The sequence below is a fragment of the Aedes aegypti genome, chromosome 3 (genome assembly GCF_002204515.2).
Source record: "Aedes aegypti strain LVP_AGWG chromosome 3, AaegL5.0 Primary Assembly, whole genome shotgun sequence".
NCBI classification, from domain to species: Eukaryota; Metazoa; Arthropoda; class Insecta; order Diptera; family Culicidae; genus Aedes; species Aedes aegypti.
The window spans coordinates 183,856,480-183,871,340 of NC_035109.1; the positions used below are offsets into that span (position 1 = coordinate 183,856,480).

At 40.1% G+C, this 14,861-nt stretch overlaps 1 protein-coding gene across 13 annotated transcripts in view; it reads right to left on the reverse strand.

The window, feature by feature from the left end:
• Positions 1-2,828: 2,828 nt before the first annotated feature.
• Positions 2,829-14,861, reverse strand: part of LOC5577336 (tight junction protein ZO-1) — a 253,064-nt gene continuing 241,031 nt past the window's right edge. For 11 of the 13 annotated variants that reach the window (XM_021851162.1, XM_021851165.1, XM_021851164.1 and 8 more), the window contains 2 exons: positions 10,412-12,372; positions 2,829-3,650 (listed from right to left, as the gene is read on the reverse strand). In XM_021851162.1, the coding sequence (XP_021706854.1) occupies positions 3,427-3,650; positions 10,412-12,372 (2,185 nt within the window). In that variant the 3' untranslated portion in view covers positions 2,829-3,426. The remainder of the gene's footprint in view (positions 3,651-10,411; positions 12,373-14,861) is intronic. The other 2 variants (XM_021851173.1, XM_021851172.1) reach the window with 1 other exon arrangement.

Below are 14,861 nucleotides of genomic sequence, written 5' to 3' on the forward strand. Positions count from 1 at the left end.
CATCTTGTCATTTCATTACTTTCGTTACTCCCCTCTGAGTACAGTATTGCATTCGCCGAGAAAAGCCAATAAATTTTCATAATATTAAAGTCATGCGGTGATTAAACCTTATAAATGTAGAATCAATTTGGCAAAGAAATTTAACTTCAGTTCGAATAGGATCACTTGGGCAAATTAGGGGTATGCGAGATTAGACGCGAAAAATCCAATATGTAACGTCACTTTCGTATCAATCTCCGAAAATATGCCAACGATCGATAGAACTGTTATATATGCCGAACAATATAGTTAACAGGTCGAGGCGACAAATTTTTGTCTGTCTAGTGTTAGTAGTGACCAACACTACAACATCTAGCCGTTCGAGACCAGGACATTAGGCAACGATTTATCGTTTCGATTCTGTTGTTCACACATATGGACCTCTGTTAAAAACAAATTTTCAACTTCTGTTCATTTCTCTTGTCGCTCGCTTGCGATTCTATCCATCTTGTCATTTCATTACTTTCGTTACTCCCTTTCACTCTGAGTACAGTATTGCATTCGACTAACGTTGTTGTCAGCCATCAACAAGGATCCGAGGTAGACGAACTCGTCCACCACCTCGAAGGTATCCCAGTCTATCGTGACACTGCTTCCTAAGCGGGCCCTGTCGCGCTCAGTTCCGCCTACCAGCATGTACTTTGTTTTCGACGCATTCACCATTAGCCCGATTCTTGTTGATTCGCGTTAAAGGCGGGTGAACAAATCTGCCACCGTTTCAAATTTTCTCTAATTAATATCCATGTCATCCGCGAAGCAAACAAATAGTCCGGATCTCGTGAAAATCGTGCCTCGACTGATAAGTCCGGCTCTCCGCATGACACGTTCAAGCGCAATATTGAACAACAGGCACGAAAGTCCATCGCCCTGCCGTAGTCCCCGCCGAGACTCGAACGCACTGGAGTGTTCGCCCGAAATCTTCACGAAGTTTTGCACACCGACCATCGTAGCTCTAATCAATCTTGTGAGCTTCTCGGGCGTATGGACCTGGTACTCACGGCATTTCTGGAGAATTTGGCGCACGAAAAAGATCTGGTTCATTGTGGAGCTGATTGACGACGGAAAAGAATCTTGGATAGCACTTTGTAGGCGGCGTTTAGGATAGTGATTTCACGATAATTTTCACCCTCCAGGGGACAAATTTTGTAGATAGGGCATATAACGCCATGCTTCCACTCCTCCGGTAGCTGTTCCGTTTCCCAGATTCTGACTATCAGCCGATGTCGACAAGCGGCCAACCTGTTCGGGCTCATCTTGATGAGTTTGGCTTCGATACCATCCTTGCCAGCGGCCTTGTTGTTCTTGAGGTGTTGAACGGCATCCTTAACTTCTCCCATCGTGGAAGCTAGTTGGTTTACACTGTCCGCTGTGCTGACGTAGCCATCGCCTTCGCTGTCATGACCTTCTGTGTCTGTGTTCTCTGCGCCATTCAGGTGTTCATCGTAGTGCTGCTTCCACCTTTCGATCACCTCGCGTTCGTCCGTCAAGATGCTCCCATCCTTATCCCGGCACATTTCAGCTCGCGGTACGAAGCCTTTGCGGGATGTGTTGAGCTTCTGATAGAACTTCCGCGTTTCTTGAGAACGGTACAGCAACTCCATCTCTTGGCATTCCACCTCTTCTAGGCGGCTCTTTTTGTCCCGGAATAGGCGGGTTTGCTGTTTCCGCTTCAGTCTGTATCGTTCCACGTTTTGCCACGTACCATGCTGCAGCATTGCAGCCCGTGCTGCATTCTTCTCCTCAAAAACCTCATGGCACTCTTCGTTGAACCAATCGTTTCTTGAGCTCCGTTCCACATATCCGACAATGCTTTCGGCAGCGTTGTTAACGTTCAACGCTCCGTCATCGTAATCATCGTCATCATCGAAACTTCAACAGCAGTTTTTCTGTTCAAAACTGATTTGTTTTCGACGAAAATGTAATCACTAGTATTCATTTGGAAAATAGAATACAGTGAACACATTTTCATGTGAATTTTCATGAATTTGAACAAAAAAACTGCTTTTGAAAATTCCTAAATTGATGACGGATTCTGCCCCCTTAATGGCTGCTTTGACTGTCCTCCAGCAGTCCTCAAGAGGGGCCCTATCGTGTTCACCATCATCCGGCAAGATGCTGCGTCGGTACCGTATATCGTTGTTGACAGATAGTTCTGGGCCCAGTTTCACCATCACTAGATAGTCAATGTTAGCGCCACGGTTCTGACGTCGGTTATGTCGGTTATGTCGGAGAAGTGCCGTCTATCGATCAAAACGTGATCGATTCGCGATGCTGTCTGCTGAGGTGATCTCCAGGTGTACCGATACGGGAGGCTGTGCTGAAAATAGGTGCTACGAATGGCCATATTCTTGGAGGCGGCAAAATCTATCAGTCATAGGCTGTTCTCGTTAGTCGGCTGGTGGGCGCTGAACTTTCCAATCGTCGGTCTGAACTCCTCCTCCTGCCAATCTGAGCGCTCAAACCCGATCACGCGCCTCTGCATATCACCCATCACTAAAAAAGCTGTTGCCAGCTCACGTGTGTTGCCGCTGCTTTAGTAGATGGTATGGTTAGTTCTAAACGTTCGCAACATCGATCATGTCCAGCATACCTCCTGCGGCACTATGATGCCAAACCTGCGGATCTTCTGATAAATGTATCTAACAGTATTAGCGTTGTTTTAACCCTCAAGAGCACATGGACGAACATTACGATCGATTGAACAATCAGCAGAAAAAAAGAACAGTGGATAAAACATTGTGATATATTAGTTTTGCAAAGGATTTCGAAGAATCAATTGAAACGGGACATTTTTCTGAAAATAATTTTATTCAACACTGTTGCAGCATGTGGAAAATGACATTTACAAGTATAGATATATTGCATTAAATTTATTCAAGATTCTCCTACACCCTCTAGACATGCTTCTTACGTATAAGATAGATTGGAGTCTGCCTTACGGTTCTTTTTACAATAATATATCATAATCGTTAAATGTGTACAAAATCCTACACGGTTTGTATCAAATTTGATGATTATGTATTTAATTTCCTTTCTGGGTCCATATCAATAAGCTTGCTAAACAAAATTTAAATCAAGAATTTTCTTATATACAGGTTTGATACATAATGGCAATGGTCGTAATTTATATCGCGGGAAATTTGTAAAGTTTAATAGCTAAAATACACGTCATACTGGTCTGATGGCAATTGGTACAGTTTATGCAACGCCTCTTGAATAATAGCTAAATATAGCAGATAGGCGAAAATTTCGGTCGATTGCATAAAAGCTTATATTTTTTGAGTAAAATAAAGGCACATAAACATTTGTCTTGCTCTACAATTGAAGATTGATAACACTTTTGCTGTACAGTTCTAATCTAGCCTAAAATATGTCCGGAGCCGGCACTTAGAAATGGTCCACCTTGACGGACACGGTATGGGCCGCGGCATTACTCGGCAGTTCGATGTTGTCCCAGTCGGTTTGCAGGTGTTTCTCGCTGTCGGTGGCCTTGAGGGATATTCCCAGCGAGGGAGTCCGGCCGGCGCAGTGCGGAATGTTCAGTGTCACCGGCTGCAGGAATTCCGTCCCCTGGGGACCACACATAACGAGAGGCGAAAGCATCGTTTCACCTGGGACGGGAATTGAGAAATATTATTAGGGATTTACATAACTGAAGTTTACAGTGACTATAGGCTAGGTTATCAAAATTCGTAATACCATGCATAACAGGTAAGTTAAACCAGAAGCTAGTTTGAATAATGAAAGTGTGTAGATTATAAATCCGTATAATGATTCGGAATGCAAACTATTTGTATGAAGTTATAGGATTAAGATTCGCCATTGTAGTTACAGGATAGTCGACTTCAAATGCGCAAAATCCACGCCAGAAAATTTAAAATATTTTTTTTGTTTTTAGGAAGGAAAGAACATTTTGAAAGTACACAAAATATTCCAGCATTTGCTCATGGCTGCTAAATTAGCAAGCATTAAAGGAAGGAGAACGTGAGCAAGGACCTGAGTGACCGCCAGATTGATTCCGTTATTGCAAGAACAACTATACGTACTTGCTCTAGGAACCAACGGATGATACTTGGGATTAGTAGCATCCTCAGAGTGCAAGTGTTGGAGTTCATATTCTTTGTACTGAGCAACATCGGCGCCAAATGCAGGTCAATTTGGGATGGGGAGGAAATATTGACGTGTTACTCGCACTCAACCTTTCCATTTCTACTAGAAAATATTAGGAGTTGAAAATAGGAATCATGGGTATAGGAATTTATCATGGTAAACGATACGCTTAGTTAAGAGGGTCCAAGAGGTCATCCAGAAATAACGCATCATTTTCACTGGTTACACATTCCATAAACGTAATATCGTTTTGCTAATCATGCAACATCAATTCAAGAAGTCATCTATCAGTCTCTAAAAAAAAATCGACATCTCTAGCGTCAAAACATTCAAAAATCTTGTGTCCTTTTGAACAAAAAAAAAAAAAACAAATAAGGCATTTTGCATTGAATAATTATAAAAAACTTGAATTAATTGTTTAAAAGATCGTACGTAACGTATAATGCGAATCATTATATTCAATCAATTTGTAACAGAAGCATAAAACGAGCTCACCAGTTGATGTTTCAAATTCAATTTCGGAACAAAAAGCTGCCCAACAAACCGAACACTACCAAAAAAAAAAGAACAAAGTGTCCCTCGAGCGATGCGAAAACCGCGATATTCCTATAAGAATTATAAACAAGTAACAAAAACTATTACTAAAGAATCTGAAATGTTAAAAAAGCACTGAATAACCCGAAAATTTTCAATGACAAGTTGAAACTAAGCACTTAAAAAATCGAGAAACGGAAATAGAAAAATTAAAATGAGCACTAGAAAATTAAATAGTATCAAATAAAATTTGTATAACAAAATAATAAATTATTAAATGTTTTTGTCTTGTTTTTTTTTTGCTTTTTACGCGATTTTTTCAGCAAAGTAATTATTTATGCAACAAGTTCCAAAATGAAGATTTTTTCACTCAAATTACCCATTTATTCAATGAGGCTTCCCGAGATAGATTAATACGACGAGCGCTGGAAAATCGAATTTAGTACTATACCTTTTAATTCCACTAGAGTTTGTATCTTTTGACAGATACGCGTATTTCGATTTCAACTGTAAGGCCGTCACGACACTGAAGACGGCCTTAGAGTGGAGGTCGAAGTACGCGTATCTGTCAAAAGATACAAACTCTAGTGGAATTCAATAGTGAAGTACTAAATTCGGTTTTCATCTACTTATAAAAAATACTAATCTTGCGAGGGAAGCAATTTTAATTTTATCTTTGCTACTTGAGGAAAGCTAAAAAATCAAGAATTAGTTTAGTGCCATGGTAAACGATTCGCCATTGACGTCCATCTTTGGATTCCTAGATCTTCTTCTTCTTCTTGGCATTATCGTCCTCACTGGGACAGAGCTTGCTTCTCAGCTTAGTGTTCTTATGAGCACTTCCACAGTTTTTAACTGAGAGCTTTCTTTGCCAAAGTTGCCATTTTTTCATTCGTATATCGTATGGCAGGTACGATTATACTCTATGCCTAAGGAAGTTTCCATTACGAAAAGATCCTGCACCGATCGGGTATCGAACCCAGACTCCTTCAGCATCATTACAAGAAGATATTTGGTCATTTTCGACTAAACTCTTTTGAGTTCCCAAGGACATCTCGATGTCCTTATCCCAGCATGCAAATGTTAAAGTGGGTACCATTTTTTGAACTCGAGTTCCACTTATGTTGTGTGGTATAATCGTACCTGCCACACGATATATGAATGCGAAAATGGTAACAAACATAATATCCAACATTTGAGGGCGACAATTCATGGATTATAGGTAGGTTATAGCATAGCCGTAATATTTTTCAACATCAAGAAGCTTACAACAATAAAAATTATAGTGTAGACTAGAAATGTCAGAAAGGGGTGATTCAAGTGTTATAGCAAGCTGGCGTAAAAAGCTGGATTATTTATTCAGTTTTCCATTGCCAATCGATTGATTATACCAGGGATTTTCAGCCTTTTTGGCTCGCGGAAATTGTTGCGCGGAGCATCTGTTCATCATCACCATTCCGTTGGAAATCTGGACTTTTTACATGCCTAAATTGAACCTATAAACCCTTAGAAAATCGTGAGGTAAGGTTTATGTTGGTCAACCTTTTATTAAGGTGAAGAAGGATTGAAGCCAAACCTAAAATTGACAAGAACAGAAGTCTGAGGAAACAAAAATTCGTTAAAGGGTTTTTTTCGATTCTTGTTCACCTTGATTTTATTTCAATGTAAAACGATTTGTATTACTTGGTTGAGCAAGTTTTAAGGTTTTATTTCTGGCTTCAACTGACAACTCGGTATTTAAATTGATCTTTACCATTATCGTTAAATATTTCGAAATTCGTGGCTTAGAAACGTCACAATTTATTTAGCTTGGATATTTTCGATCTTTTGTTTTTTATTTCAAACAAATTAACTAGTTTCTGTACCGAAATATTTCATTTTGAGACCTTTATTAATGTGATCAGGGGACTTCCTTAGCCGAGTGGTTAGAGTCCACGGCTACAAAGCAAAGCCATGCTGAAGGTGTCTGGGTTCGATTCCCGGTCGGTCCAGGATCTTTTTGTAATGGAAATTTCCTAGACTTCCCTGGCCACACGATATAAAAAATGGCAACTTTGGCAAAGAAAGCTCTCAGTTAATAAATGTGGAAGTGCTCATTGAACACTAAGCTGTAAAGCAGGCTCTGTCCCGTCCTCACTGGGACGTAATGTAATGCCAATAAGAAAAGAAAAGAAAAAAAATAATGTGTTTAAATGGAATAACAACAAGTTCAGCACTATCGGATATATTCATAGTTTTGATAAAACTCGTGATATCCCAAGTAACATTGGTGATTGAATAACAGCTTATTCTGCTAAAATGCTGCTTATACAGCTTCTTTTCATGCTGAATATACTGTTATCCATCTACCAATGTTACCTGCGATATTCCTAATTTTTTATCACAGTATCAAAATGTGCGTGAAATTTCATGTTTTCAGTTTTTTTCGACAAGGATAAGTATTCCGACAAAATCTTTATACCCTTAAATTTCCAAAATATTCTGTTGGGGAAAATTGGGTTTCTTCAACTTTGAGATTCAGGAAAACCCAATATTTGTAGTTGAAACTGTCCCATAAAAAATACATGGAAAAATTTTCCCCAAAGAATATTTTTAATTTTTCAATTACAAAATCTTAGCCCAAAATGTTGAACGTTTTCGTAAATATATCCAAGGAACATGGAAGTTCAATAACGATAGAGATTTTGACATCGTGTGTATAAGACTCGTAAAAACTGTATTTCATCATCCACCATACGGTCGAAAACCTCACAAAGTGAAGATGATTTGAAACCGACACTAAATTTTCAAGAGCACAAACCTCTCAAATGCGCATTCATTGTTGAACGAAAATTCAATCAAAAGATCGCAACCAACGAGTTACTGATCGATGAAATTTTCAGCGAAGTCTATTTTCTTGTTTTTCTAAATTAGAACTTTTGAAAATTCTAGGTATGACTTGGTTTGGTATAACTAAGAGCATTTTTTCAATGCAAAAAGTTGAGATATTTTAAGGCATTGGTACATTAACTGTCGCGGAGCACCTGCAAAGGCTTCGCAACTGCTCCGCGGAGCACGATATGAAAACCGCTGGATTAGACTATGGGCAAGCATATTATACAACCAGTATCGTGGACTTTGTCTCCAATCGAATAGAAATCCCGGAGGTCCAAAATATATACATTGAGGGTCCGAAATGTATTGGTGTGTTCAAAATATTGGAAAACAGTCATTCACAATTCAATTATTTTCATCATATTTTGGATAATACATGGCCTTGTGAGCATTTTTTTCTAGGCTGTGAACCGTTTCACCAGTTCGTTTAACTATTAGTTAAAATTTGACATTTTGATAGTTATTTTCCCCTCAAATTATTAAATTGAACATCGCGGTCGACCCATTTGAGCTTTGACAGTCGAGTAGTTATTTCAGAACAAAGTTGACAGATGGTTAGTTATTCTCAAATTCACCGGAGCAGAAAATAACTTTCGAACTGTCAAGTTCAACCATGCTCCAGAACAGGGTTATTTCTAACCGGAGGGGGAATAACTAGCGAGCTGTCAAATTTTAACTACAAGTTAAACGAACTAGTGAAACGGTTCACAGCCCTAGTAGAGGTAGTTATTCTCTACAGAAGAGATCGCAGCAGGCCGTGCGCGCGAGTGGTTGAAATTTAAATCTGATGTCACGATTTTTTCCTTCTTCAAGTTATATTCCATTCGGCCGGCAGAATGGTCAAATGGCCGGTGCAAGTGCGTGAATTTTTTTTATTGTGCGTTCGATTCAGTGTCGATTTTGTTAATTTATAGGAAGAATAGTCCAGATAGTGTTATTGTGCAACAGGAGCCGCGGCTGGATCAAGCGAGAAGAGGTTGGATTTGCGGAGGAACCCCGTTTTGCATGCAGTTATCCAAGGAAGAAAATGGGATTGAATTTTCTACTCCTCTACTTCTATTGTGTGCTGGAGTGTGAGGTTTGGAGAGGTCTTTCCTACATTACATTCCATGTTATATGTATTTATTCGTTACACAAACTATGAATGGTTCGTTACTATAAGTGTAGGCATAAACCTTTATTCCTGTTTTATAAAAAATGAGACAGATGTACCTATTCTTTTCTTTATTTTTCACAATTACTAAAATGACCTTTGAATAGTTCGACATTAAAAATATCGACGCACTGATAGATAACTTTTTATATTGAGGCTACATGAATCGCTTCATTTACCAAGGTGAATCCTGATCATGTAGCTTTTGAGCCCCTCCCACTAACAAAAACTCCTTCCTGTGAAAACCATGCACGGTGGTTTGAGAAAACCCTTCAATGGGTAAAAAATACCCATTTCCGCTAGGAGTGCCTCTCCCCATTTAATGAGTAAACTGAGTCTACTCATTAACGGGTAAAGGCAGTCTATGTCAAAGGATGGGTAAATTTTTACCCGTTTTGTAAATCACGCTCGCGGCATAAAAAGGCTAAAAATTTACCCATTTTGTGAATGATAAATATGTATAATTATAACCTCAATATGAATCAGAACATTATAATGAAATTAACAAACACAAAATGTTTTTATTCAAGGAATTCATTGTTTTTTAAACATAGTTAAAATAATGATACGTTTCAATTCCAGCAGCAATCTCCCCTTTTTTTCTGGTCGCTGGTCATAGAAGATGTCTGCGGCAGAAACAACGAGACTACCTGGAAAATTCGTAAGGACGTGGCCGGCGCCGTTATTGACATTTCTAAGTTTGGATTTCTCGAAAATGTACATTGAAGATGGTACGCTACTCCCAAGCTGCATCTGTTGGTTCTCTGTACAATTTCGATTATTCCGGTCAATCACGGAGAAGCAACTACGAATTGTACAGTCATCAGTGCTTATGCTAGTAGAGGTAGTTATTCTCTACAGTCTGGCAAATATATTTTTTTAACTTGGTTGCGCTGTACAATTATTTTATTGGGACAATCAACCAAAATCACTTCCTTAGGGGGTTCAAAATACGACCATTATCCTATGCAGTGTTGTAGTAGTCACTATATTGAATTATGACTCATTAGTTCCAACTCATTCAACTCATTTGGGACCATACTGGCTGGTTTCGGATATTTTTGTATGGATCGTGACACTATGGTTCCTTCGGTTGCGTTACGTAATATTTGAACGACTCCAAAGCAGAGCTGTTGACATTAGTGTGCTTATTTATCAACAACTGGGAACATGAAACTGATACCTCTGAATGAGCGCTAATTGTTGTTTTGATTTAGTTCAGATATCAATCAATCTGTAGTTAAACCTCTCTAATAATTGAATAATATATTTGTTTTATAACTACCATGCTTAACTAATGTCTACAACAGAATATACTATAAGAAGAGCAAAGTCAATAACATTAGTCTAGGTGAATAAAGCCATGCAAATGAACAAAAGCATCACACAAACACACGCACTCGCACGCGCACACACAAGTGCATACATAAATTGAAAGGTGTTGAAAACTTCGAATGAATTAATTCACAAAACATGAAAACAATGATCAATGCAATTAACATCAAACAAAACAAAAGTTATGTTATCAAAAATAATAAAAACGAAAAACAAACTTTGAGTCGAAAAGTACTCAATAGATGATATAAGCAAACTGAGCACATGAACGTGAACGTGAAGGATACGACAAGAAATCATACGAGAAACACTACGGGTGTAAATATAGAGGGAACCAAAGGTCAGACAGAAAAAAAAGACACCAACCGTTTTCCATGTCCAACGGGGGTCCTCCAACGCTTTCGCTGAGCCGAGGATCGGTCACGGTGAAGTAGATTTCCTGCTTCGTGCCGGGCGCTATCGCCCCCGGCGGAATCTGCAGCGATACGTTCCAAATGGGGTCGGCCAGCGTTCCACCGGCGGAGTCAAAGATTCCCCTACGGGTAATGGGTTGCCTCGGGGGTGGCAGTCCCAGTGACATCTCGCTGGCAAACGGGGTGCTGTGGGCATTCGGGGGCCCTATCGGAAGACTCATCTGCGAGGTGTACTGAGTTTCCATCGAAGTGTGGCTGGTGTACACTTCCGGCGGGATGGTTTGCTCCTTTGCTGTGGGACTGGTGGTGGAGGAGCTTACGGGTGGTGGTGGAGGTTGGAATGCTGGCGGCGCTGGCTGCGGAGCAGTACGTTTCAAGAAGTTGGAAATGTGTGACGACCGAGGACTGAGAGGTGAAGTGACGGTTATCTGACTTGCAGCCGCTGCCGCTTTCTGCAGATCGGACTCGTTGGCTCTTGTTAGAGTGTCGTCTTCTTCGTCATCTTCAGACATTGCCAAAGGAGCCTTGGTAGTCTCGTCATTATTAGAGTCGTTTTCGATCATGGTCACCTGTTCCGATTGGTTGACAACGGTTCTATTAACCGAATCATCTTCAGCTATGTTCTCCTCTAGTTTGTTCTCGGTAATTTGAAGGCTACTCAAATCGAGCGAAGATGCTGCGTCAGCTTCGTTCTTCGATTCGTAGATCGGTTCGTGTTTGAGTTCTCTTCTTGAGACGTATTCTGGCTCTGCCATAGACTCCATGGCTTCCCGTCGGGATTGATAAATTTGGTCTCTAAGCTGAGTGCGAGGTTTGATGCCTTTTTCTTTCATTTCCTTACGGGTGGAATACGTGGAACTTGCCGGAGAATTCGGAGAGCTAGAGCTTGATTCGGTGGCTTCCTTCGCACGACTCGAAATGCTAGGAGAGTTACTGCGATCGCCATGTTGGTTTTGTATCATCTCCAGCCGGCTCTGCTGGATGCGATCTTGCATTTGCTTTTTGCTTTGATACAGGTGATCCCGGTGCATCTCTTTCCTACTTTGATAGACAGGGTCATCCGTGGAGCGTCGAACGTGATCGCGAGCTTCGTCGTACATGTACGAGCCGCTTTTGCTCTGGTAGATGGATTCGTCGTTCAGTGAGGTGTTCATCTCCATGCGATACCGCTCGGAGCCCATTCTCCTTCGATTCAGATTGCTGAAGCTTGGCGATGGAACGCTGCGGTCAGCCATGCTGTGCCGTCGAACTATTCTTCGACCTGTAGTATTGGATCCTGAGCCTGGCATCATAGGCGGTCGCGAACGTTCCAGTTCAATCAATGCTCGATTGGCGTACAAGTTCTCCTGTTCTCGATCGTAGTATCCACCGGCACCGTAGCTGTCGTAAATGGAGTCAGTTTCGAGATTTTGATACGTACTGTTGGGGTCTTTGGGATAGAAAGGCTCATGCCGCTGATAGCCTTGCATATGATGTGGTGGCGGAGGCGACATTTGTTGCCTCGGGTCATTGTAATATTGTTGTGCGTAGTACTGTCGAGGATCATACTGGGGTTCTTGGAAGCGTGTGTCCATCATACGCGCTGAACGTGACTCCATCATGGAATGTTGACGCTTCAATATTGGTCGCAGCTTCTTGTCGGCTTCTGCCAGGCTGACTTGTCTGCGCAGCGGTCTGGTTGATTTTATAAATGCATTTTTGATGGCTTTCAGCGGCGATTTGAGTATGTTCTTTTTGGGAGGTTTGGCGGGTAGCTCCGGCGGAAGCATACTTCTATTACCGTATGGATCGTAACCGGATGAACCGGGAATGGGAGGTAGAGGTTGCTGCTGCTGTCGGCGAAGACGTTCTTGATACATTAGATTCTGTTGGTGCTGGTTGAACTCGTGTATCGACATCATAGGCTCCATTTCGCTGCGGAAGTATTTTCATTAGGGTGATGATAGAAATTTGTATTATGGGCATCGATGTTGGTTTCAAAAGGAAGGGATATCTGCACAATGACATTAATGCATGACGCATGCACTAACTTTTCCCCCATTTCGTTCGAAGTTTTTGAAAAATTTACTAAGGTACTTACATTAAGTTATCTTTGTATGTCCTTCAAACGTTCGTTACATGTTAACCTTGAGTGTTTCATGGTCAAGAAATTAGATCGTTCATGTATTACACTCGCTGTCGCTGGCACACATTCTCGCACTTTCATTCAAAGTAGTAAAGCGAAGATTAAACTCATTCATACGCATTCCGTACCAGCACCGATTTAAGAATCAATTGTTACAAGCTAAAATGGTTAGGAAAGGATGGTAATTTCAGCCGTTCCGGTGATAGGAAGATTAATTTATTCTGGAGAAAGCCTATGAACTGATTTTTCTATGTGGCAACATTGGATACAGCAGTTCCGCTGTAAATTGTCGTTGAGCTCATATGTTACTACTATTTCAAGAATTCAAGGTTTCAGGGACACAAAACAGCTATCGAAGGAGTGTAAGGAAGGAATTATTTAGAAGAAAATCTATGGAAAGTAGGATTATGGGAACTTTCGAATGGCCAACATTCTTAATGACAAGTTCAATGTGTTGATCCAGATAACTTTTTGTTGATAAAAATCTACAGCAACTAAATTCATTGATGTGCTGTGCCATCCAAAAGCCACATAGTTCCTTAGAGATACCCCAAAAATAGGATTACGTGGCCTTCCTTTGCCTTGCGGTAGCATCCACATGCTAAAGATGTCTGAATTCAATTCTATTAGCGTACTTTCATACCAATAATGGTGTGGTAAACGTCATACAACAGGTCAGTATTAACCGGTTGAGGTTCTTAAAACGTTTGTAGTAACGTTTGTCTTCTACTTTTTGACATAAAGCACAGAACAGATAGCCATCCTAGAACAATAAGCAGATTTCTTCTAGAATACGAGAAAGTATGTAGCAGAGTAGGCGAATAAAACAATGTTTACCTAATTGGAATTTACTGTACAGAATATTGACGTTAGTCTCGTCTAAAAAGAACTCCTTCGCTCGTATAAGTTGTTTGACGTTATGTCAACTTTGTTGATTCGCCGGCACAGTAAGCCTTGCAGTCAAGTAGGTAGGGTAGGTGTACTAGTATTCGCCACCCTAAGGAAAAACATGTTTTATAAATAAATCAAAAGACCCTTGATCACTGTTCAAACAGTGAACGAAAGCTTCCAATTCATGTTTAGAAGGAAAACTGAAAAATATAAGTTCTGGTCAGATTTTTTTTTTGAATACGCCATTTACGTAGTTTTCTTATTGATGGTGATGTATCCAGGAACACTATGATGCAAAGAAGCAAATATTATGAGGATTTTGTTTCTATTATTTTCTGAGAAAAGTTCGAGATTTCTAAGAATCTTTCCTATAATTGTAAAACGATTTGACTAACACGCTACGGTTTTTGCCTATATGTTTCGTACAACGGTATATAATTCGGGGTGGCGAATACTGGTTCATCTTCCCTAAATAAATCAAAATATATGCCTATAAAAACCTGATAGGCTCCGATAGGCAAACATGAACGATTTTCCGCTGAATATTGACTTTAGCATCCTTTTGGGTTTAAATTTTCTTTGGAAATGTGTAAAAAATTGTGTGGTAAGTGGTAACATCCTTTATGGGCGACCGGAGTTGTCGACCTGAACCAACCATTTTCAAGTTCCCCCCGTCCCCTTGCTTCACGGGGAATGAATTTGTTATTCAAATTACAAAAAAATCTCTAATATCAATTTTCTTCCATCCTGTAAAGAAAAAGATGTCGAAAAAAAGTTTCCCTTCATGCAAAGTGTGCCGCAAATACTATATTTGCTTAACGAGTTTGATTTTTCTGTTCAAACACAAACTCGTGCCCCCAAACCAACATATTATTTGTTTTGTTTATTATTTTTACCAAAGGTTTGCTATGATGTAAGAGAAGCAGCAAAAACAGCTGTCAGTTTGATGTGGAAACTTTTAGACGAGTACAAGGTTTATTAATTTGACGTGGTTTAATGCTCTTTCTTTTCGTTGAAATAAATTAATTCAAATCTTCTTTGCTACAGCACCACTAGTTTGGAATGCATAAACAAGATTTTTCTCCAAATCCTCAAACTAAGCACTCGATATGGCGCATTAGATCCGCTATCCAGAGTAAATGACTGACGTCTGGTTCATAGCCAGGGAAGAGAAAATATTAGAAATTCCGGTATTCCACCAGTGTCGAGTTCTACAAAATCCGAAAAACGAGTGAATTTATAAGTTGTTGTTTATTTTTCCAATGGGATTTATACTAATTTTTGTCATATATCTCCCCGATCTTAAATAGTGTGGATCGTAGTACGGGATGTCGAATCAAAGTGTGGGAATAAGTCGGATCGATTAGGTGTCTTAGGGCCGATTTCA